Source organism: Hyla sarda, chromosome 4 (genome assembly GCF_029499605.1).
Source record: "Hyla sarda isolate aHylSar1 chromosome 4, aHylSar1.hap1, whole genome shotgun sequence".
Classification (NCBI taxonomy): domain Eukaryota; kingdom Metazoa; phylum Chordata; class Amphibia; order Anura; family Hylidae; genus Hyla; species Hyla sarda.
Window position 1 is genome coordinate 408635592 of NC_079192.1, and position 26037 is coordinate 408661628.

General features: G+C 44.6%; 3 protein-coding genes across 7 annotated transcripts in view; 1 reads left to right on the forward strand and 2 right to left on the reverse strand.

The window, feature by feature from the left end:
• Positions 1-3402: 3402 nt before the first annotated feature.
• LOC130267619 (tripartite motif-containing protein 14-like) lies at positions 3403-25437 on the reverse strand. The gene is made up of 2 exons (XM_056517655.1): positions 25327-25437; positions 3403-6286 (listed from the first exon to the last, which is right to left on the reverse strand). Exon 2 carries the CDS (start codon positions 6178-6180, stop codon positions 4645-4647), a length of 1536 nt encoding a protein of 511 aa, XP_056373630.1. The 5' UTR covers positions 6181-6286; positions 25327-25437; the 3' UTR covers positions 3403-4644.
• Positions 11360-13918, reverse strand: LOC130267618 (tripartite motif-containing protein 14-like). Its single transcript, XM_056517654.1, has one exon. The coding sequence runs from the start codon at positions 13549-13551 to the stop codon at positions 11977-11979; it is 1575 nt and encodes a 524-aa protein (XP_056373629.1). The 5' UTR covers positions 13552-13918; the 3' UTR covers positions 11360-11976.
• Positions 25413-26037, forward strand: part of LOC130267636 (actin-binding protein WASF2-like) — a 100276-nt gene continuing 99651 nt past the window's right edge. For all 5 annotated transcript variants that reach the window (XM_056517686.1, XM_056517687.1, XM_056517683.1 and 2 more), the window contains exon 1: positions 25413-25543. The gene's annotated coding sequence lies outside the window, so the exon portion shown is untranslated. The remainder of the gene's footprint in view (positions 25544-26037) is intronic.

The following is a 26037-nucleotide window of genomic DNA, read 5'->3' on the forward strand; positions in this document are numbered from 1 at the left end:
AAGTGCCTCTTCGAACAGTCCAGTCTGCCCTTCCTAGGGTACATTATCTCCTCCCAGGGCTCACTGCCCCTGTCCCGGTCCACTAAGTCCCTGCGCATCCCGGTCAGACACGCTGACCGGGAGAGCAGAGTGATCCCCGACGGGGATGCGGTTAGCGTGGCGGGAGGTTCCCGCTCACGCGCCGCATCCCGACACTGTCCCCTACCTTCTGTGGCTCCTCGTCTCCACTCTGTGTCCCGGCGCGCGCGGCCCCGCCCTCTAGGGTGCGCACGCGCCGGCTTCATGAAATTTAAAGGGCCAGCGCACCATTAATTGGTTTCTGGCTCAAAGTCTTCTATAAATGATTCCTGCCCCTTCCTGCCCTTGCCTGATCTTTGTGCCTAGTGCCAAGAGAAAGCGTTCCCTGTTATTAAAGTGTTCCCTGACTGTTGCCGACCCTTGCCTGTGACCACCGCCTCTGAACCCGTGCTGCCTGCCTAGACCTGTTGCTAGTGACTACCGCTTCTGATCCTGTGCCGCCTGCCCTGACCTTTGCTACATCTGACTACGCTTCTGCCTGTTCCTCCTGTACCGCGCTCAGCAACCAGAGGGGTTGAGTCGCTATCTGGTGGAATGACCTGGGGGCTACCTGCCGCAGCAAGACCATCCCGCTTTGCGGCGGGCTCTGATGAAGACCAGTAGCTCCTTAGATTCCGTTCCCTGGATACGGCCCACGCCATCACTCCTCTGGTCCAGTGGATCCACCTCCAGTACCCTGTCCGGGCCGTTACAGTATGTATGTATGTATGTTCCACAAAAACTTTCAAACGGCTAAAGATATTAACATGAAACTTGGCACACATGTTACTTATATGTCAACAACAAACATAGGATAGGTAATTTAACCCTTAATCACCCCCATTTGTCAGGGGCGGGGCTTATGTTTAAAGTCCCATGCAAGTCAATGGGAAATATATGTTACTCCATAACTTCCAAACGGCTGGAGATATTTCGATAATACTTGGTCACATGTTACTTATATGTCCACTTAAAATATAGGATAGTTAATTTAACCCTTAACTACCCCCATTTGTGAGGGTCAGGTTTTTTTTTTTTTTTAAGTCCCATGCAAATCAATGGGAAATGTATGTTCCCATATAATTTCCGTTAGGCTGGAGCTATTTCATTACCTGGTACACATATTACGAGTCAGGATATGAGGACGGGATGGGAGGTCGGGATAGGAGGACGGGATATGAGGACTATGAGGTCGGGTAGGAGATCGGGATAGGATGTCGGGATAGGAGGTCGGGATAGGAGGAGAAGATAGGGGGACGGGATATGAGGACGGGATAGGAGGTCTGGATAGGAGGTTGGGATAGGAGGTCGAGATAGGAGGACAGGATAGGAGGTCAAGATAGGAGGTCGAGATATGAGGACGGGAAAGGAGGCCGGGATAGGAGGACAGGATAGGAGGTCTGGATAGGAGGTCAGGATAGGATGTCGAGATAGGAGGATGGGATAGGAGGTCAAGATAGGGGGTCGAGATATGAGGACGGGAAAGGAGGTCGGGATAGAAGGTCGGGATAGGATGTCGGGATAGGAGGTCGGGATAGGAGGAGAAGATAGGAGGACGGGATATGAGGACGGGATAGGAGGTCGGGATAGGAGGTCGGGATAGGAGGATGGGACAGGAGGTCGGGACAGGAGGTCGAGATAGGAGGACGGGATAGGAGGTCGGGATGTGGGGTTGGGATATGACAACAATATATGAGGACTGCATATGAAGTCAAAAGCTTCCTCCTTTATTTATTTTCCTCCCCAACAAGGATTAGGAAGGAAAAACCGGGCAAGCCGGGTACTCAGCTAGTCTAGTATAAATTCATATGTGAGGCTACTATATAGTATATATTTCTATATGGGTGGTGCATTTATATAGATGTGGCTTACACATGGGTGGGCGCACATGAGTTGCAAGGTGCAGAGTATACATGAATACAATTTTGTTGCCCTTACAGGATTGCATATGAAAATATGAGAATAAGATTGAGGTGTTTAAGAGCACATCAGCATTGCCCTATTTCCTTTGGATACAGTGACCGCCGGCCGCTTATCTTATCTCGATGGCTGCAGCATGCGACCCCCACTATTTACGGCAGGTGTGCGGCCCGGCCTAAGGGGCAAATGCCCTGTGTGCCCGATAGCCAGTGCTCACAGGTCTGTCTTTACTAAGTGAATTCCAGGGGGTGTCTTCTCTGATCAGAATTGTTTATTTTTCAATTTCTTCACTATCCAGCCCAGACAGTCATAATAAATTCTCCCAGCCAAGACTTGTCTCTACAGAATCTGCCAGACAAACATTTTAGGCTCCTTTCTCCAGCACAATGCTCAACTCTATACAAACTCCTTATGTATATTGTCCCACACAGTAATAATGCCCACTTTGTGCTCCCATGTATTTTTGTAGGCCCCCATATATATAGTTGTGGGCCACCTCTGTGCCCTATATAGTTGTAGACCACCTTTGTGCTCCTATTAATATAGTTGTAGGCCCATTCTACCCCATTTTAAGTTTTAGGTCATGTGCTCTCATATATAGTTTGAGGCCCATTCAGTGCCCCCAAATATAGTTCTATGCTCTTATATATAGCTGTAGGCCCCCTCTGTACCCCCATATATAGTTATAGGCCCTCATATACAGCTGTAGGCCCCCTTCTTGCCCCCATATATATATAGTTGTAGGCCCCTCTGTGCCCCCATATATAGTTGTAGGCCTCATATATAGCTGTAGGCCCCCTTTGTGCCCCCATATATATAGTTGTAGGTCCCCTCTGTGCCCCGTATATAGTTGTAGGACTCATATATCAATGTAGGCCCCCTTTGTGCCCTCATATAGTTGTAGGCCTACTTTATATAATAATATTATAACAATAATAATAATATATAATAATACTATAATATAACTCTTTATTTATATGGCACACACAGATTCTACAGCACTATACATTAAAATTGGCCCCTGTCCCCATTGCGGCTTACAATCTTAACCTATCAGTATGTTTTGAATTATGGGAGTAAACCAGAGTACTCAGAGGAAACCCACGCAGACAAGGAGAGAACATACAAAGTCTTTGCAAATTTTGTCCTTGGTGGGATATAAAACCAGGACCCCAGCACTACAAGGCAACAGTGCCAACCACTGAGCCACCGTTTTGCTTTGTGCCCCCATATAGCTGTAAGCCCCTCTGTCTGTGCCCATGTCCCACAGACATTCTGCCTCCAGCCATATACCGTATAAAGCTGCAGGCAGTATGTCTGTGTAATGCCCTTTCACTCCCCCTCTGGTCTTGGTCCCTGGATCAGAAGAGCAGTGGTTGGAGCACCGAAGCTGACAAGGTGGCATGCTGGTAAGTTACCATCCCGGCTTCCCCACACGTTTTCCTTCTCAGCTGCTCCACTACTCCAGACTGGGCGCATGACACGTTGGTGACTGCCTGCGTACGCAACCTCCTGGCAGCCATTGTTTATTCAAAGTGTCCAGAGGTCCATGGCAGAAAAAAGCACTACATCCCTATTTCCTGAAAGATCTTTTCTGGACGCAGTGGTCCCAAAACGGGACAATACCGGTAAAACTGGAACATCTGGTTACCCTGAGCATCACTTTTAACATCCCCTTTATTACTTGATGACAACTGTTACAGAAACACATATTTATTAGTTACAAATCAGTATCTTAATTCAAACTTCATTATTTCATGAGTTTATACAGTTCATACTTTTATCTTCAACTGATGATACAGACAAGCCAATATGGAAGCGGATCCTAAAGAAGACACATTGAATGTGAATAAATCTAACTTATTCAGGTGATAATACATTCTGCTGTTTACATGTTTATGCCGTGTTTTCTGTTGTGAAGGTGAAATATTTCCATGTCATTTTCAGGGCACAATCCCACCTACTGTATTTCCTATGGATGTGAGGCTTTGTATTTAATGCTGCGGATTTTATTCTATATTCAATCATTTACCTAGGCTAGCTTCACATGGGCAATAAATTAATGTATATATGTATATATATATATATATATATATATATATATATATATGAATATACAGATGCAAAAAATGCTTTATTTATTACATAAAGTACACAAGTAATTTGTTTGGGCATTAAAGGTGTACTGCGCCCCTAGACATATTTATCCCTTATCTTATCCCCTATCCCTATCCAGATGCCAGACCCCCACGATCTACATGCAGCACCCTGCATTCTGAACATTATGTTCAGAATGCTTGGTGCGGGCGGCCATGGTTGTGATGTCATGCTACGCCCCCTTGTGACATCATGCCACACCCCTTCCATTCATGTCTATGGGAGGGGGCTGTATGGCCGCCAGGCCCCCTCCTATAGACATGAACGGAAGGGGCGTGGTGTGAGCAAGCATAATTTGGTATATAGAAAAATCTGTAAATCAAATAATTTTTAATAAGACTGTAAGATTAATTTCAAGCTATATACTCGAGTTTTATTGTCAATGTCAAAGATATGGATCTTTCTTGGATAAACCCTTTTAATAGTTTAAGGAAAAAGGGGGGAAGAACAATGATAAAGCGCCTCCTATTGCCGTATCCAATGAGTGGAATGCTCCGCCAATCACTGTCTTTAATGTCTTCCAGCTGCTCCTCCCCTTAATATCTTTATGTAACCATCATATATATATAATGCAGCATGAAGGGGCTCGGTGAAGGTGGTGGTGAAGGTGTGTAAGTGTCTGATGGGGTCACACAGCTCATAAAAGGACAGCTGCCCGGCCCCATAATCCAGACAGATCCTGACTCTATCACTGGATATCTGGTGAGGTAATTGAATCTGTTCACTGCCATGCATTACCATATACTCATTATTTTTGGACCTCCGCAAACACCAGGACTTGTTATTACCTCCAATATATGACCGATCTCCCCACCTGTCTATACTGGGATAACACATCCCCAACATCCATTTGCCTGATCTACTGCTCTCCACATCCCAGAAATGTCGTCCTGAGGAGAATCTTTGGCTGCTCATCACCTGATTATATTGAAATCTCTCTACTGTTATTGGATGATATTGCCGAACAGCTGCCCGAGTTGCAGTTTTCAAGTCATTTGTTATAAGTATATAATCACCAGCTGTGTTTACATCCAGTAATATGTCTGCAGGACCCTGCCCATAGATCCCTTCCTCTCCTGCAGCCGGTACCTTCCCCCCAACACTGCCAGTCCTGACTATTACAACATTGCCCCCATATTCTGTAACTGACACAGGAAAGACTTTATTTTGCTTGGGTGAAGATTGGGGTTGTGACCTCTTTCTTTTTAGTTTTGCAGGTCGGATGGTCTGTAGATATGTCATTATATCATAGAAACCTACATGTACCATCCTTGTAATCACATCCACATCCACCTCATATGTCTTATCATGTCCTTCTGTGTCCTCATCACCTCCCCCCTCCTCAGGATCACACAAGTCACCTGTGTCTGGTTCCTGTAAGACAGTCAGTGGATCCGTCATGTTACACAGCTCCTCAATGTGTCTCATCTTCCTGGACAGCTCGTCCTTCTTTATTTCCAGCTCCTGGATCACATCAGACACCTGTACCTCCTGCCTGGAGATCTCACTCAGGACCTTCTTCTCCAGGTCGTCCAGCCGTCTCCTCATGTCTATAAACAGGGCAGTGACTCTCTCCGCTTCTCCAGATGATTTCTCTTGAGCTTTTCTCCTGCGTTCCTCCAGACTCCGGACTCTTTCCTCAGTCTTCTCTCTCTTTGTGATCAGTTTCTGGAGAAGATTTCTCAGTTTCTTCTTCTTCTTCTCCAAGGCCTCATCCAGCATCTCCACCTGGTGTCCCCGATGTTCTCCGGCCAATGTACAGGACACACAGATACAGATAGCATCTGTAGTACAATAGTACTTTAAAAGTTCCTTATGGATGGAGCATTTCCTGTTCTTCAGGGAAGTAGTGGGCTCAGATAAGATGTGTTCTGGTGATTTTCGGTGAACTTTCAGGTGGTCATCACATAGAGAAGCCTCACAGTGCAGACAGGACTTCACAGCAGGTACAGGGGATTGAATACAGTAGGTGCAGCAGATCCAGGTCGTCTCCTCCTGATGTTGCTGAGTAGACAGGAGACATTCTGCTCCATTATGTAGATTCATGTTCCTTATTGATACAAGTCGCTCAAGTATCTAGCACAGGAATAGATTCCAGAACCATAAATACAGCCCCAGCAGTAGTTGTGTCCACGTCGCAGGATTACGGTATCTGTATAAATGGTCAGATGGAGCAGAGAAAATCATTTGTCAAATCAGCAGACGTCATGGCTTCAGGATTTACAGGAAACGAAACTTTGTTTTATAGAGGCGTGTTCCAGCACTTGTGGCATTGCATAAGCTACAGCTGAGAGCTGGTTATTAACCCTACACTCTCCCCCCTCATGCGGTAGAAACCTTTTTTCCTTACCTTATTGAAAAAACATTACTTTCTGTCAACTACCCTTCTTACGTTTCCATGAACAACTGCAGACTTAAAGGGGTACACCGGCGAAAAACAATTTTTTTCATATCAACTGGCTTAAGAAAGTCAAACAGATTTATAAATTACTTCTATTAAAAAATCTTAATCCTTCCAGTACTTATCAGCTGCTGTATACTACACAGAAAGTTGAGTTCTTTTCTGTCTGGCCACAGAGCTCTCTGCTGAAACCTCTGTCCATGTCAGGAACTGTCCAGGGAAGAAGCAAATTGTTACGCCGAGCCCTGCTCCTCCCCGGAGCGCTCGCGGCGTTCGTCTCCATGCAGCGCCCCGGTCAGACCCGCTGACCGGGAGCGCTGCACTAGTGTCACCGGCGGGGATGCGATCCGCGTAGCGGGACGAGCCCGCCCACGGGTCGCATCCCAATCTCCTCACCTGCCCCGTCCTCTGTCTGCTCAGTCCCGACACGCGCGGCCCCGCTCCCTAGGGCGTGCGCGCGCCGGCTCTCTGAGATTTAAAGGGCCAGTGCGCCATTGATTGGCGCCTGGCCCAATCAGTACCTGCACCTGTGCCTTCCTTATAAAAACCCACTTCCCCTTCCTGTCATCGCCGGATCTTATTGCCTTGTGCCCTGTGAAAGCGTTTAGTGTGTTCCCAAGCCTGTGTTTCCAGACCTTCTGCTGTTGCCCCTGACTACGACTCTTGCTGCCTGCCCTGACCTTCTGCTACGTCCGACCTTGCTCTTGCCTTGTCCCTGTGTACCGCGCCTGTCTCAGCTGTCAGCTGGGGATGAGTCGCTATCGGGTGGAACGACCTGGGGGTTACCTGCCGCTGCAAGTCCATCCCGCTTTGCGGCGGGCTCTGGTGAAAACCAGTAACCCCTTAGACTCCGTTCCCCTGGTACGGCCCACGTCATCACCCCACTGACACAGAGGATCCACCACCAGTGTCCTCGCTACATACCTATCCGGATCCTGACACAAATCCCCATAGCAAACCTCTCCTGCTCTGGACAGTTCCTGAGACAGACAGAGGTGTCAGCAGAGAGCACTGTGGTTAGACAGAAAAGAACAACTCAACTTCCTCTGTAGTATACAGAAGCTGATAAGTACTGGAAGTATTAAGATTTTTTAATAGAAGTAATTTACAAATCTGTTTAACTTTCTTGAGCAAGTTGATATGAAAAAAATAAAATAAAAATTTCACCAGAGTACCCCTTTAACTCCTCATGCAGTTCAATACGATCCAGATACTTGTGTGGTGTCCCGGTACTGCATCCTCTACTGTACCTGTATAGAGGTCCCCATAGCCAGAGTCCCTAGGACGTTGGGGTCCTTCTTATCTAGTCCACCCCTTGTCACCTCTCATCTAGATATTAGTTATCTTACAGTTTACTCAGGATTTTTATAAATATAATTGTACAAATGTATATAAATGGTTTATTACCTGTACGGAGCGTAGCAGGACTTGCGGGTCACGTGATCAGGTAAACTCTATGGTTTTTGCTTAACCCCTTAAGGATCGGGGGTTTTTCCGTTTTTGCATTTTCGTTTTTTGCTCCTTGCCTTTAAAAAATTATAACTCTTTCAATTTTGCACCTAAAAATCCATATGACTGCTTATTTTTTGCGCCACCAATCCTACTTTGTAATGACGTCAGTCATTTTGCCCAAAAATTTACGGTGAAATGAAAAAAAAATCATTGTGCGACAAAATTGAAAAAAAAAAAACGCAGTTTTGTAACTTTTGGGGGCTTCCGTTTCTATGTAGTACATTTTTCGGTAAAAATGACACCTTATCTTTATTTTGTAGGTCCATACGATTAAAATGATACCCTACTTATATAGGTTTGATTTTGTCGTACTTCTGGAAAAAATCATAACTACATGCAGGAAAATTAATACGTTTAAAATGTCATTTTCTGACCCCTATAACTTTTTATTTTTCCGTGTATGGGGCGGTATGAGGGCTCATTTTTTGCGCTGTGATCTGAAGTTTTTAACGGTACCATTTTTGCATTGATAGGACTTATTGATCGTCGGCATGGTGATAGAAACGTCATCTCAGCTGTTCTGGACAGCTGACCGATGACACTGTGCAGCAGGGGACCAATCAGACTGGTCCCCTGCTGCAGATCATTGTCATTAGTCAGTCAGTTAGTCACTGACTAATGACAAGGACTTGCGGAGTTCCGTGCTGATCGGGTCTCTGGGAGACATTTTGGGGATTGACCCATTAGAGTTTCTCTATAATTTAGACTCTAGAATCCAAATGGTTTGCTGATTTTATAATATATTGTTGTTAGAGGACTTTTTGGTAATTTTGTCATATTTTCTAATAAAGATGACATTTTAGCTAATTTTTGTGTATAATTGAGGTAGAGTTTAGCTATAGTGGATGCGGTAGTAGGGCTGGGCGGTATACCGGTTCATACCGAATACCGACATTTTTGGGCTGCACGATATGAATTTTCCCCCATACCGCAATACCGCATGGGCCCCTCCCCCTTGGGAATGTATTATCAGCGCAGTGCGGTCCCCACATCGGGGAACTACCGTATATACTCGAGTATAAGCCGACCCGAGTATAAGCCGAGACCCCTAATTTCAACCCAAAATCCCAGGAAAAGTTATTGACTCGAGTATAAGCCTAGGGTGGGAAATACCTCATCCCCCCCTGTCATCATCCAGACCCGTCATTAACATCCTCATCATCATCCCCTTGTCATCATCCCACACATCCCCCCTTCATCATCCCCTTATCATCCCACACATCCCCCCTTCATCATCCCCTTGTCATCATCCCACACATCCCCCCTTCATCATCCCCTTGTCATCATCCCACACATCCCCCCTTCATCATCCCCTTATAATCCCGCACATCCCCCCTTCAATCCCCTTATCATCCCACACATCCCCCCTTCATCATCCCCTTGTAATCATCCCACACCCCCCCCTTCATCATCCCCTTGTCATCATCCCCACCCCCCTTCATCATCCCCACACCCCCCCTTCATCATCCTCTTCTCATCATTCGCCCTCAGTGGTCTTCAACCTGCGGACCTCCAGAGGTTTCAAAACTACAACTCCCAGCAAGCCTGGGCAGCCATCGGCTGTCCGGGCTTGCTGGGAGTTGTAGTTTTGAAACCTCCGGAGGTCCGCAGGTTGAAGACCACTGCGGCCTTCAACATCATCCAGCCCCCTCTCACCCCCTTTAGTTCTGAGTACTCACCTCCGCTCGGCGCTGGTCCGGTCCTGCAGGGCTGTCCGGAGAGGAGGTGGTCCGGTGGGATAGTGGTTCCGGGCTGCTATCTTCACTGGGGGCGCCTCTTCTCCGCGCTTCCGGCCCGGAATAGAGGCGTTGCCTTGACAACGACGCAGAAGTACGTTGGCAATGAACGCACCTCTGCGTCGTTGTCAAGGCAACGTGACTATTCTGAGGCCGGGCCGGAAGCGCGGAGAAGAGGCGCCCCCGGTGAAGATAGCAGCCCGGAACCACTATCCCACCGGACCACCTCCTCACCGGACAGCCCTGCAGCACCGGACCAGCGCCGAGCGGAGGTGAGTACTGTACAGAACTAAAGGGGGTGAGAGGGGGCTGGATGATGTTGAAGGCCGCAGTGGTCTTCAACCTGCGGACCTCCGGAGGTTTCAAAACTACAACTCCCAGCAAGCCCGGACAGCCGATGGCTGCCCGGGCTTGCTGTGAGTTGTAGTTTTGAAACCTCTGGAAGTCCGCAGGTTGAAGACCACTGCGGGTGGAGAGTTCACTTGAGTATAAGCCGAGGGGGGTGTTTTCAGCACGAAAAATCGTGCTGAAAAACTCGGCTTATACTCGAGTATATACGGTAATCCTATGTGACCCGCCTGCGCTGTTCTGCTCCCCCCCAATTAATTATCAGCCCAGCCAGCGGGGTTCTACTAACAGATGTCAAGCACTGCCCTTCTCCTCTTTGTTGCGGGCTGTCACCGGCGCTGGAACTCTATACAGCCAATGCTGTCCGGGCATGCTGGGAGTTGTAGTTTTGCAACCGCTGGAGGTCCGCAGGTTGGAGACCACTGCTGTACGCTGTATCCCTATGCCGGCTGCAAAAGATAAAGAAAATAAACTTTTAACTTACCTACGTCGGCCCTGGAACGCCGAACAGCCATCAGCCTATCACCGGCCGGAGTGATGTCCCGCCCCTGCCAGTGATAGGCTGAGCCCACTGTCATGTAAGAAGCCGGCTTCTTACATGACAGTGGGCTCAGCCTATCACTGACCAGGGCGGGACATCGCTCTGGCCGGTGATAGGCTGACGGATGTCCTCCCCCGTCCCCATCGTGCGGCCGAGGTGGGTGAGTTAAAAGTTTATTTTCTGTATCTTTTGTAGCCCGGGCATAGCTATACAGCGTACAGCAGTGGTCTCCAACCTGTGGACTTCCAGCTGTTGCAAAACTACAACTCCCAGCATGCCCGGACAGCCAACTGGGAGTTGTAGTTTTGCAACAATTGGAGGTCCGCAGGTTGGAGACCACTGGCGTACAGTGAGTTTCATCGCCGCCGGCCCCCAACAAAAAGGAGGAGGGCAGCGCTTGACATCTGTGAGTAGTACCCCACTGGTCTGATCATTAATTGGGGGGAGCAGAACAGTGCTGGTGGGTCAGATGATTTGGGGGGGGGAGAGAGCCAAACACCGCACGCGGGTCACATGATTGGGAGGGGGGGGTTGGGGGACAGAACAGCGCTGGCGGGTCACATGATTGGGGGGGGGAGGGGTTTGAGAAAATACCGTTATATACCGTGGAACCGCTGTAAGTTAAAAAAAATACCGTGACACATATTTGGTCATACCGCCCAGCCCTATGCGGTAGTCCATCTTTTTCAGTGATTTTGCTTATACCCTGGGTGGTCTAGGCCGGTGCCCACCTGGCCTATTGGTGGCACCGGCCCTGCATCCTGATTATCAAAACTGAATCATAACAGGAAGGCTTCTTAAACTAGAACCTGAATTGATTGAAAGGAAAGCCACTTAACTTGGTAGAAGTAGAACAGACTATCAAACAGGAGACCCCTGAGCATGGAATACATATAGTACAGGTAACAATAATAACAACAACAACAAAAAACTCTGGACCGAAACTCCTTTTAATACCAATGCCAAATCAAATAACCCAGTACAAAAGAATGAACATCGAACAACGATATACAGTGAAGCAAAAAATAATTTGATCCCCATCAGCACCCCATCTTCTACTGCAGAGGAACGTGGGACTTTAATCTATTTTAAAACAATCATTTGATATCATCCTTTACCAAATTTAGTAGTCCAATTCTTTATAATACGCCTGTAAGAAGATTATTTTCAAGCTCTATACTGAGCCCAGCAAAAAGAGTTTTATGGTCAATATGAATGGGATGGATCATTAACTCTTGGATAAACCCTTTTAACTGTTTAAGGGGAAAGAAAAGAACAAAAAAAGCTCCTCCTACTGATGTATCCTAAAACTTGAATGCTTCGCCAATCACTGTCTTTAATTTCTTCCAGCAGCTGCTCCCCCCTAATATCTTTACAGAACCATCATATACATATAATGCAGCATGAAGGGGCTCGGTGAAGGTGGTGGTGAAGGTGTGTAAGTGTCTGATAGGGTCACACAGCTCATAAAAGGACAGCTGCCCGGCCTCATAATCCAGACAGATCCTGAATCTATTACTGGAGATATTGTCAGGTAATTGAATCTTTCTAGAGTTGTGTCTCACAGAATACTGATTATTACTCCCCTGCCCTCCCCATAAACTCCAGGATTTGTCATTATCGCCAATGACTGACTGATCTCCCCTCCTGTCTATACTGGGATAACACATCCCCAACATCCACAATCCTGATCTACTGATCTCCACTTCCCAGTAATGTCGCCCCGAGAAAAAATTGTTGCTGCTCATCACCTGATGACCCTGGAATCTCCCTGCTGTTTCTGGATAGTTCTGCTTAATAGCTGCCCCATTTGCAGTTTTCCGGTCATTTGTTATAAGGATATACTCACCAGCTGTGTTTACATCCAGGAATATGTCTGCAGGACCCTGCCCATTGATCCCTCCCTCTTCTGCAGCCGTCACCCCCATTTTAACATTCCCAGTTCTGACTATTACACCATCGCCCCCATAATTTGTACCTGACAAAAGTAAGATTTTTCTTTGCTTGGGTGAAGATTGAGGTTGTGGCCTTTTTCTTTTTGGTGTTGTAGCTGAGATGGTCGGTAGATATGTTATTATATCAGATAAACCTTTATGTATCATCCCTTTAATAACATCCGTACCTACATCATGTGCCCCTGTGTCCTCATCCCCTCCCCCCTCCTCAGGATCACACAAGTCACCTATGTCTGGATCCTGTAAGACAGTCAGTGGATCCGTCATGTTACACAGCTCCTCAATGTGTCTCATCTTCCTGGACAGCTCGTCCTTCTTTATCGCCAGCTTCTGGATCACATCAGACAATGACAGTGACAGCTTCTCCTCCTGACTGGAGATCTCACTCAGGACCCTCTTCTCCAGGTCGTCCAGCCGTCTCCTCATGTCTATAAACAGGGCAGTGACTCTCTCCACTTCTTCAGCTGCTTTAATGTGAGCTTTTCTCCTGCGTTCCTCCAGACTCCGGACTCTTTCCTCAGTCTTCTCTCTCTTTGTGATCAGTTTCTGCAGAATATTTCTCAATGTCCCCTTCTTCTTCTTAGAGGCCTCATCCAGCATCTCCACCTGGTGTCCCTGATGCACTCCTGCTAAGTTACAGGACACACAGATACAGATAGCATCCTTAGGACAATAGTACTTTAAAAGTTCCTTATGGATGGAGCATTTCCAGTTCTGTAGGGAAGTGCTGGGATCAGTCAGGACATGTTCTTCTTCCTTGCTGTGAACTTTCTGGTGATCATCACATAGAGAAGCCTCACAGTGCAGACAGGACTTCACAGCAGGTACAGGAGAGTGAATACAGTAGGTGCAGCAGATCTCGGTCATCTCCTCCTGATGTGGCTCACTAGACCGGACATTTTCTGCTACATTATGTGGATTCATGTTCTTTATAGATGAAGGTTGCTCCCGAAATTTCGCTCTTTATCTAGGACAGGAATAAACTCCAGACTCATGAGATTTCAGGACCTGATCAATACAGTCCTGGCAGAAGTTATGTTTTTGTCTCAGGGTTACAGCAGTGTTCAATCAGAAGGAGCAGAGATCGCCTCTCAGAGCAGCAGACGCCATGGTTTTAGGAGTTACAACAAATGAAATTGTGTGTTTTATAGGGCGTGATCCTTCAAGTGTGACGTTGCATAACTTTCATTCCTGCGCTGGTTGTTAACCCTATAATCTGCCAGACAGGAACACATGTCTATTCTTTGGTCTACCGTTACAGTAAAGGGAGTTGATTTCTTCATGTTTATAGTCTGACGTTCTTTTAGAGTGCAAGTTCTTGTGGGCAGCAATATTACTTATTCGACCTTCTGCCATTACTGTATTTTTAAAAACTGAATAAGAAGGCATCCATTTATGTGTATTTTATTGCAATGTTGACATAAGATAAAGGCAAGAATCCCCTTTCAGCCATGAGGTAAAAGGCAATTTTTCTCTGTCAAATCTTGTAATTTGAATAAATCTCTGGATCATCAACATTTTGCATACTTTTTGTATGTGGGCCCCTATTAAGCTCTTAGGCCCCTTTAACACTACAGGTATCATCCTGCCTTTTTACTGCCATTATTTTACAATAACGGGTGAAAAAAACTGGATGCAATAACTGGTAATAATGGATGATAACTGACGACCATCATCCGTTATTTTTAAAGGGGTTCTTCTTAAAAAACCTGATGTTGTTCATCCGTTATCATCTGTTATTACCAGATACATCCATTTTTTATTAAATCAGGTTTTTAACCCTTTTCTTGTAAAGCTGTACTGATCATGCTCAGTACAAAAAACGGATATAAAAAAACGGACAATAACAGATGATAACGGATGTTTTTTTTTTTTTTAACATCCGTTTCCTATAGATCTCAATGTTCAATTTTAACGGTTGTTTCTTCACCATTATTTTTGCCGGACCAAAAATTAGTGCATGCACCGTCTTTTGTACCGGCAAAAATAACGGACATTAGTAAAAACGGACATACCTGAGGACAAATGATGGTCAAAAAACACCAATGATATGAATGGGATTTTTTGACAGTCGGCTTCAGGACTTTTTGCGTAATAACAGGTTTTTAGTGTGAAAGGGGCCTTAGTGAGTTCATCACGACAACTTCTTCTCACAGAGAATTCCTCGGATTCACTGCCTTTACAGTAAAGAATCTACTAGTTAGTAAGGGGGCTGGTGACCCCCATTTGAAAGTTTTTACTTTGTAAAATTGTTGCTTTTGCAACAGGTTTTTGTATATATGTCTCGAGTTATGCTACCTCTTAGGCCCTTATTGTATTCCATATCTGGACACAAATGTGTTCTCTCTGCACCAAAGGTTGTCCTGTGGCTTCGGACTTCCTCAGGCGAGCCCTGCGGCATAGGTTTTGGGCCCACTGAGGGACGTAATATTGTGTTTATTATGTCCCAGCTCTTTTGCCAAGAGTAAATATATTTTTATAATTATCATGTTCAGTTATTCCTATATATGTTACTTGTATGCATTATTGTACCTTTTAAGCAGAGAGCAGTGTAAAGCCCATGTGACCCTGCCTGCCAATGGGAACCCCTAAACTGTTAGCTGTATAGAGTAGTGGGGGGAGGAGTTTCCCAAGTTCACTTCAGCCTAGAGCTGAGAGCAGAGCACAAGTATGGTAAAGGTGCGAGGTATGTGGAGAAGCCCAGAACAAATCTTTATTATCCAGTCATTCTGCAAAGAACAGTGGAAGTTCATGCAATGGCAGAGAAAGCTACAGGCTCTTGACAGAACCCTAGCTACCAGGATCAATCATCAATTCTCTCAAGTCAGTATCAATTCATTGGGTGCAAGCACCACAAGTCCCAACAAGGAAACAGGGCTCCCAAGGGGTTATGCTGCATCCTCTCATTCTGCACCAGACTGTCTGTGTAACACCATCTGCACCCTGCTCAGTAAAGACAGTTATCAGTAACCTGACGTTGGTGTGTTCCTTTACTCCCAGTGTCTGGCCCAGGAGAAGCTGTCTCAAACCTCGGACCGTGTATAGGATAAGAGTGCCCTGGCGTCACAAAGTGATAAGGTATTTCCCTACACCACCCATGGTAACACACAAACATGTGCTGATTATGTTGGCAAACCATCTGTCCATCTTGAGTTATAAGCCTACGAGGATCTGTGGAGAGCACTGTCGACATATGTCGAGGGTTAAATGTCACTGGGACATATGTCGAGGGTTATGATGAGGATAGTAGTCCCTGATGTATATGTCACGTAGCTGAGTGGTGTTGCTTTGTGAACTATTTTTAAAATAAAGCTGTTCCTGCATACAATGCTTAGTGATGAGCCCTCTGAAGCCACGATTACGGTAAACAATTTGTAACTTAACTGAACTCCTTTTTGCAATTCCAGAATAAATACAGTTTTTTTTAATCATACATCGGGTCAGAAGAATGCAGATTTGGTCACTGTCACTTGAAATAGTGGTTTGAGAGCAGCTTAGCTGAATTATAGAAATCTAGAAGTGCACTAACAGATGTATATGAAAATGCAGGAATTAAGGTTTTTCTAGCTCTGTAGTTCTCAAGTCTGAATTACAAAAACTACTGGAGGAGGATCTTCATAGAGGGGTGGGGAAGGAGGTAACACCCCTGGTGCTTCAGGAGCATGATTTGGAAATTTGGATTAGATATGTATCTGGAATGACACAAAGGCACAATTATGAAAATGGAAATTGCATTAGATTCACTATTACCTGCACTTTTAAACAATATAACCAGGTTAGCTATATTTGTGTTTAACCCCTTAAGGAACAAGGGCATACAGGTACGCCCTTGGTCCTGCTCTCCTGATATAACGCGGGGTTACACAGTAACCCCGCGTCATATCACGGCGGGCCCGGCGTCATAGTGAAGCCGGGACCCGCCGCTAATAGCGCGCAGCGCCGATCGCGGTGCCGCGCGCTATTAACCCTTTAGCCGCGCGCTCAGAGCTGAGCCGCGCGGCTAAAAGCGAAACCGAAAGTGGCCGGCTAGCTCAGTCGGGCTGTTCGGGATAGCCGCGGCTAATCTCGGCATCCCGAACAGCTGACAGGACAGCGGGAGGGCCCCTACATGCCTCCTCGCTGTCCGATCGCCGAATGACTGCTCAGTGCCTGAGATCCAGGCATGAGCAGTCATGCGGCAGAATCGTTGATCACTGGTTTCTTATGAGAAACCAGTGATCAATGATGAAGATCAGTGTGTGCAGTGTTATAGGTCCCTATGGGACCTATAACACTGCAAAAAAAAAGTTTAAAAAAAAGTGAATAAAGATCATTTAACTCCTCCCCTATTAAAAGTTTGAATCACCCCCCTTTTCCAATAAAAAAAAAAAAAAATTATAAAAATATATCATTAATTAAACCGCTTGGTCAATGGCGTGCGCGCAAAAAAATCAATAAGTCCTATCAATGCAAAAATGGTACCGTTAAAAACTTCAGATCACGGCGCAAAAAATGAGCCCTCATACTGCCCCATACACGGAAAAATAAAAAAGTTATAGGGGTCAGAAGATGACAATTTTAAACGTATTAATTTTCCTGCATGTAGTTATGATTTTTTCCAGAAGTCCGACAAAATCAAACCTATATAAGTAGGGGATCATTTTAATCGTATGGACCTACAGAATAATAAGGTGTCATTTTTACCGAAAAATGTACTACGTAGAAACGGAAGCCCCCAAAAGTTACAAAACGGCGTTTTTTTTTTCAATTTTGTCGCACAATGATTTTTTTTTTCGTTTCACTGTAGATTTTTGGGCAAAATGACTGACGTCATTACAAAGTAGAATTCGTGGCGCAAAAAATAAGCCATCATATGGATTTTTAGGTGCAAAATTTAAAGAGTTATGATTTTTTAAAGGCAAGGAGCAAAAAACGAAAATGCAAAAACAGAAACCCCCCCGGTCCTTAAGGGGTTAAGAGTTGCAGACACTATTGGATGGTTGTTAGAGTATGAAAGAAAACTGTACCTTTCCTGGAGCTTAATAGTTCTGTTCCTAAAATGTTTGCACAGTTTTTTTTTTAGAACTTTTAAATTGGTCTTTATCAGTCCTTGGCAGCAGTGTTCATTTTGTCAACTAATCATTTTTGTCACAGTTTTAGTCAATCAAACTTTTTGAATTTCTAAAAATTATGATGACTACAACTATGATTAAAATTTATCGAAACTTTAGTAGACTGACTACAGCTAGACTTAAATATTAGGTAGAGAAGATTTTTTGGAAGAGATCTTACCAGATCTGACCTTTGAGAGGGGGAGGGGGGTCCAACCACTGAGACCCCCTGCACAGCGCTCCGACTCTCCCAGTGCACGAAGTGTCGGTCGCACATGCCCTCCATGCACTTCTACGGAGGAGAGATGAATGAAGGACGCATGTTGATCACCACCTCAACACAGCTCCATGCAAAGGGAGAGCCGGGTGCTGGGCAGAAAATTACGGGGGATCCCAGGACATTAGTAAAATTCCACATTGTCTTCAAGTTACACAAGTGTCCAGCTTTCTTATTCAGATATGTGGTGACCACCGGGTGTGGATGTAGCAGGGTCTGGTGGTATTAACCCTGGGGGCAAGATGTTGTTAACCCCTTAGTGTTCGCGACACCAGGATGTGGTTGTTTCAGTATAGGGTCCGCCAACAACCAGCCCAAAAAACGGCATGCAATGAAGGAATGTCCACAGCAAGGGTTTTGAAGTAACTGGGACTTTTACTTGCAATAGGCAGGAAGCAGTTTGGACAATAATGCAGTTTCCTCAGAGGCATCTGGGACACAGGATACCTCGCAGGCTTGCATGGACTTGTAATTATGAAGATATTTATGCAGGCCACTGTGCTACTAATATATTCTTTAGCTGAGTAGTAGTCACTTAATTTGTAGAGATAATTGTAACTCACATTTTAGAAGTGGCTGCTGATCTTTAGGCTTTGGTCTAGATGAGATGAGTTTACAGTATACAGGACTTTGTGCTTTCTTTAGTGGCAGGAACTAAGAGAGTAAAACTAGAGACTACAGCCCCTTATATACTAGGGGACTGGACTAAAGCCCATTGGTTGCTAGTGCCTGGGGTTCCAGTGCCCATGGAACTCTGGGTATATCACATGACAGTAGTTCACATGATCAACACTTTATACACTTTTGTACAAATTTATACATATGAACAATAGAGACACATAATGAATATACATTGCATTTATATCAGGCAACAAGGGGGGAGCCCTGCAGGAGAGCCCAATGGACCGAAGGGACTCTTCCTGAGGGGACTTCAAGATGGTACAGGACAGGTCCTGTACCGGGACACCATATGTACATAATACCAAAGGTATACCCCATGTGACATAAGGATTGCTGGGCTTACGGGGAACCATCTTGTTAGCCAGACCACCCTGCCACATGACATCACTATCTATTTCTACCAAGGGGATATTATTCCCACTTAGCCTATTACACCAATCTTCCCCCTGAATGACACAATCTTTATTCCTATTTGTTGCTATAGTGAACTGTTAACCCTGCTGTAGTGGAATAACCACTTATGTAATTATGTCTGAAAGTAGCCCACGTACAGAAGATGTATGGGGGACATACAATCTGTATACAGCAGGGTCAGTATATACAACACACTGAGAGAGAGGATATACATAGAAATCACTAACAACCATGTACAGGAAGAAGAACTAATAACCAGTCATGGACAGAGTATAGTCAGTATACACAGCAGGTCAGTGCACACAACAGGGACATAGGGGTAAATTTATCAAAACCTGTGCAGAGGAAAAGTTGACAAATTGCTCATCGCAACCAATCAGATCCCTTGTTTCATTTTTCACAGGCCTCTTTAAAAATGAAAGAAGTGATCTGATCTGATTGGTTGCTATGGGCAACGGGTGAACTTTTTCTCTGCACAGGTTTTGATAAATCTCCCCCATACAGTATACACAGCAGTGCACACAACAGGGCCAGGCAGTATACACAGCCAGTCAGTATACACAAAAGTGCCATGAGTGATGTCTCCTGTCTGAGGTAATACTGATCCCATATATGGTGGCCCAGTACGGGATGGTGTTTCCCCGTACTCTTCTCCTGCCTTGTCAGGCAGAGTCCCTCTATGTCCTCAGGGCCCCCTGCAGTGTTACTCCCAGTGTAAATATGTTATTCCTGATAAAGTGTATTGTACCTTTAAAGTTATACCATGTGATTAAAGTTATACCATGTGATTGTTACCCAGGAGGCACTAGTGACCAGGTGACCCCCCCTAGTGACCTATGGGCTTGTTGCACAGCCCCCCTATAAAATCAGGGGAGGGGCTGCAATCTCTCTCTCTTGTTCCTGAGGTCCATTGCAGTCAAGACGTCTTACAGAGTGGGTCCAAAACATTGAGTCTACAGCCACAAGTCAGCTCAAGTAAGCTAAAGTCACCGTCAGTCATCAGTCAAGTCAATTGTCTTTTCACCGTGGCCTGCACTACCTACACCAAGTCCCAGCAAGCCTACAAGGTCCCCCTGTGTCACTGGTCACCTCCTTGGGATATTGGCTGTACTGCATAGACTGTCATCTGTCGATAGGCCAAGCATCACAGTATTAACCCTGGCGTCACGACTGACAAGAGTTAATTACACCCTTGATATACCGCATAGCAACACCCCAACTGCCATACACCCCCCCCAAGGTACCACATATGTTGTAATACTGATCATATATATAATATAGAAGCTGATACTACACTAGTGTATGATGTATGAGGTAATACTGATCATATATATAATATAGAAAATGATACTACACTAGTGTATGATGTATGAGGTAATACTGATCATATATATATATATATATATATATATATATATATATATATGAAGAAAATCTGCAGCACTACTTATCCAATACAGCAGCGGGTGCCAGCGCCCCAGGCCCAAAGTCCATGTAATATAGATGTAGAAAAAGTGCAGCACTCCTCAAATACGTGAAAAAAAGTGGTGGTTTATTGGCTCACATAGCAGCAACGTTTCTGTCCTACCATAGGACCATTTTCAAGCTCAGTGACACAACTCAAGTAGGGGGTATATATACCCAAACATATGTGTGCAATCAACATCATAATCGATGTAAACAATTATCAAAATAAAGTGCATAAGTGCAAAAAATACATTGCATTACAAGCAGTGCAAGCAGTATCACAAGTGTACAATCATATTATATAAAGTGCATTACATAAAGTGCCCGATAGATTAAAAACATGCTTGAAAATCTCATAGTACATATAATTATCTATTAATAACTACAGCTGATAACAATGTTAAATGATATATAGTAGTGGGTGGACCTAAATATATATGCATGAGTCTATGGTGCTACTTAAATGTTAGCACACTCCCAATTTGGCTGTAGTGGGAACTCCAGCGAACCGGGGATTCCTAACAGAACCTCGTGTTCGTTGGATGAACCTTTGGCGTCCTCGGGTGATGACCCGGTTTCTGGGCACATCCGGGGTCGCCCTACAAACCAGGGAGGGACTTTAGTAGATGGCCTTAATCCTCTTTCCCTAGCCTAGGGGAGAAAATATTAAAAATAAATAATTATATTTGTTTAGTGTATCAGTACCTTTTGATTTATCAATCCACATTAATTTCTATTTTTTTTTATTTTTTTTTTATTATTTTTTATTATTATTTTTTATTTATTTTATTTTTTTATATGCACTTCTGTTTAATCTTTATTAGTATGTTTTTATTTGATTTTATTTCATCTCTATTTCATTTTTTCTTATTTTCATTTGTTGTGCAATATTCTTCTATTACTTTATACATTAGGATTGATTGTGTGCCATCCCTCGGGCGCTGTTCACACTCTAGACCATCCTCCATCTGATCCATATGCTTCTCACGGGCGCAAGTTCAGGCGTCTGTGGGTTCCATGACTACAGCATCATGTGATTGCTGTTGGTCATGTGACATGTTCACCTGACCGGAACTTGGTCGCTCGCAATAGGAGACGCCGAGAACGGCGTCCCATGCTGCGGGCGCCATACTGTTATGCTTAGGAGCATCTCACAGGTATCTCCACCCACTACTATATATCATTTAACATTGTTATCAGCTGTAGTTATTAACCCCTTCCCGCAGAATGTCATATATAAATGCCGGGTTGTGCAGTGCGTTCGCGCATCCCGGCGTTTATAAATGACATTCAGTTAACCCGGCGATGCGCAGCATCGCACGGGTTAACTGGCAGAAGTCCCGCTGTTTCCAGCAGGGGACAACTTCTGCTTCACCCCCAGGACCATCAATTGATGGTCCTGGTCAGCGATCACTGTGATTGGTCCCTGTGGACCAATCACAGTGATCTGGGGTGAAAGTTCAGATCCCCCGCACTGCCCGCCCCTGGAAGTCGGGCAGAACGGGGGAAGAAGGCTGCAGGGGCTCGCGGGGACCTGCGGCATTCGGGGGGAACACGTGGGGACCGGCGGACTTACCTGATCCAGCGGCGGGACCGAGGAGCAGCGCGGGATCGGCCACGTGGACGAGCAGCGACGGGTAAGTATGTGGTCCTCAGAGGCAGCAGTGAAGATCTTCACTGCTGCTTCTAGGAGTCTGAAAACTACAACTCCCAGCATGCCTAGACAGCCTTTGGCTGTCTGGGCATGCTGGGAGTTGTAGTTTTGCAACATCTGGAGGGCCTCAGTTTGGAGACCATTGTATAATGGTCTCCAATCTGTGCTCTTCCAGCTGTTGCAAAACTACAACTCCCAGCATGCACTGACTGTCCAGGCATGCTGGGAGTTTTAGTTAAGCAACATCTGGCCCTTCAGATGTTGCCGAACTACAACTCCCAGCATGCCCTTCAGCTGTCTGGGCATGCTGGGAGTTGTAGTTTTGCAACAGCTGGAGACACACTGGTTGGGAAACATTGTTTCTAACTCAGTGTTTCCTAACCTGTGTGCCTCCAGCTGTTGCAAAACTATGACTCCCAGCATGCACTAACAGACCATGCATGCTGGGAGTTGTAGTTTTGCAACATCTGGAGGGCCCCAGTTTGGAGACCATTGTATAATGGTCTCCAATCTGTGCTCTTCCAGCTGTTGCAAAACTACAACTCCCAGTATGCACTGACTGTCCAGGCATGCTGGGAGTTTTAGTTCAGCAACATCTGGCCCTTCAGATGTTGCCGTACTACAATTCCCAGCATGCCCTTCAGCTGTCTGGGCATGCTGGGAGTTGTAGTTTTGCAACAACTGGAGACACACTGGTTGGGAAACATTGTCTGTTTCTAACTCAGTGTTTCCTAACCTGTGTGCCTCCAGCTGTTGCAAAACTATGACTTTTTGTGGTTTTGCAACAGCTGATATATAATATAGAAGATGAGACTACACTAGTGTAGTGTTAAGAATAAAACAGCTCCGTGCAGAACTGAAATTGTCAGCGCCTGGTGGTATGGACCAGGCGCTGACAGGTGTGTGCTGCTTACTGAAGTAAGCGCTCTATGCACCCGTGCCTGTGACAGAGTGCGCTGCGCTGTGGGGGTTGTGCTGCTGGAGGTGGTGCGCTCCGTGTATATGACAGTGTGAATGGTGAGCGAGCCTGAAACAGCGCGTACCGGAAGGGCAGGGGAGGGGGAAGGAGCGGGAGGGATTCCGCCCCCATGAAAAGTGCGCTATAGGCCTATTTAGCCTATAGGGAGAACTGGCCCTGAGAAGCTGATATAACACTAGTGTATGAGGTAATACGCTGCCCCGTTGCCTCCCCCATCCCCGGTTGTATAATTACCTGTTGCCGGGGTCGGTCCGCGCTGCTTCAGGCCTCCGGTGTGCGTCCCCTGCGTCATTGCTATGCTCTGCACGGCGTGGCGCATGACAGATAGACTTTAGGCTAAAAAAATTTGCCTAAAAAGTGCGTGTTATACGCCGATAAATACGGTATATATAATATAGAAGATGAGACTACACTAGTGTATGATGTATGAGGTAATACTGATCATATTTATCATATAGAACCTGATACTACACTAGTGTATGATGTATGAGGTAAAACTGATCATACCGTATATATATTTGTGTGTATATATATATATATATATATATATATATATATAATATAGAAGATGATACTACACTAGTGTATGATGTATGAGGTAATACTGATCATATTTATCATATAGAACCTGATACTACACTAGTGTATGATGTATGAGGTAAAACTGATCATACCGTATATATATTTGTGTGTATATATATATATATATATATATATATAATATAGAAGATGATACTACACTAGTGTATGATGTATGAGGTAATACTGATTCCATATATAATATTGAAGCTGATATAACACTAGTGTATGATGTAGCAAATTTCCAGTATCGCTCTCTGTACCGACTGATTCCACTACACCTGCGCACGGACACGCCGGTCCGGCCCTCGGCCTTGTAAACTATAGAAGAAAGGGATTGTCAAGCGCTGGGCTTGCGGATAAAAGCTTGTTCTTTATTTGGAAAATTCACAGAAATCACTTGACGGTGGACAAGGACTGACGCGTTTCACGTTTCGTTTGTCCTCTGTCAAGTGATTTCTGTGAATTTTCCAAATAAAGAACTAGCTTTTATCCGCAAGCCCAGCACTGGACAATCCCTTTCTTCACTAGTGTATGATGTATGAGGTAAGGCTGGGTTCACATCACGTTTTCTCCCATACGGCAGCGCATATGGCAGGAGGGAGCTAAAACCTTGCACTCCCGTATGCCTTTCTATGCGCTCCCGTATGTAATTCATTTCAATGAGCCGACTGCAGTGAAAAGTTCGGTCCGGTCGGCTCATTTTTGCGCCGTATGCGCTTTTACAACCACGGTGACCACGGTTTTAGGTGCGGGGAAAAAGTGCGAACGTTTCATTGCGGTCGGCTCATTGAAATGAATTGCATACGGGAGCGGAGAGAATGGCATACGGGAGGGCGAGGTTTTATCTCCCCCCTGCCGTATGCGCTCCCGTATGGGAGAAAACGTGATGTGAAACAGCCCTAATATTGATCATATATATAATATAGAAGATTACACTACACTAGTGTATGATGTATGAGGTAATACTGATCCCATATATAATATAGAAGATGATATTACACTAGTGTATGATGTATGAGGTAATACTGATCATATATATAATATAGAAGATGATACTACACTAGTGTATGATGTATGAGGTAATACTGATCATATATATAATATAGAAGATGATATTACACTAGTGTATGATGTATGAGGTAATACTGATCATATATATAATATAGAAGATGATATTACACTAGTGTATGATGTATGAGGTAATACTGATCATATATATAATATAGAAGATGATATTACACTAGTGTATGATGTATGAGGTAATACTGATCCCATATATAATATAGAAGATGATACTACATTAGTGTATGATGTATGAGGTAATACTGATAATATATATATATATATATATATATATATATATATATATATATAATATAGAAGATGAGACTACACTAGTGTATGATGTATGAGGTAAAACTTATCCCATATATAATGTAGAAGCTGATATAACACTTGTTTATGACATATGAGGTGTTACTGATCCCATACAGTATATACAGCGCTAACATGAGAGGAATATAGGTGTAGTGCAGTCTCCATACTGAATCCTCACCTCTGTGATGTCTCTTCCTCCAGCTGCTCCTCTCACCAGGGTCTCCAGGTCATGTGACCCCCAGCTTCTTCATAGAGCACAGTAATGGCAGACACATGTACAGCCCCCGTCCTCCCCTATCACACAGGACTCATTATTGATCTGTGATAGATCAGCCATGTCTGCAGGGAGTATACACTGAGCAGCAGCAGCAGCAGCAGCATGTGTAGTGTGTAAGGTAAGTGGGAGCAGAGACATGAGGAGACTACAGGAATCCCTGAGGTAATACTGATCTCATACATGATATAGAAGATGACACTACACTAGTGTATGAGGTAATACTGATCATATATATAATATAGAAGATGAGACTACACTAGTGTATGATGTATGAGGTAATACTGATCATATATATAATATAGAAGATGAGACTACACTAGTGTATGATGTATGAGGTAATACTGATCATATATATAATATAGAAGATGAGACTACACTAGTGTATGATGTATGAGGAAATACTGATCATATATATAATATAGAAGATGAGACTACACTAGTGTATGAGGTATGAGGTAATACTGATCCCATATATAATATAGAAGATGAGACTACATTAGTGTATGATGTATGAGGTAATACTGATCATATATATAATATAGAAGATGATACTACATTAGTGTATGATGTATGAGGAAATACTGATCATATATATAATATAGAAGATGAGAC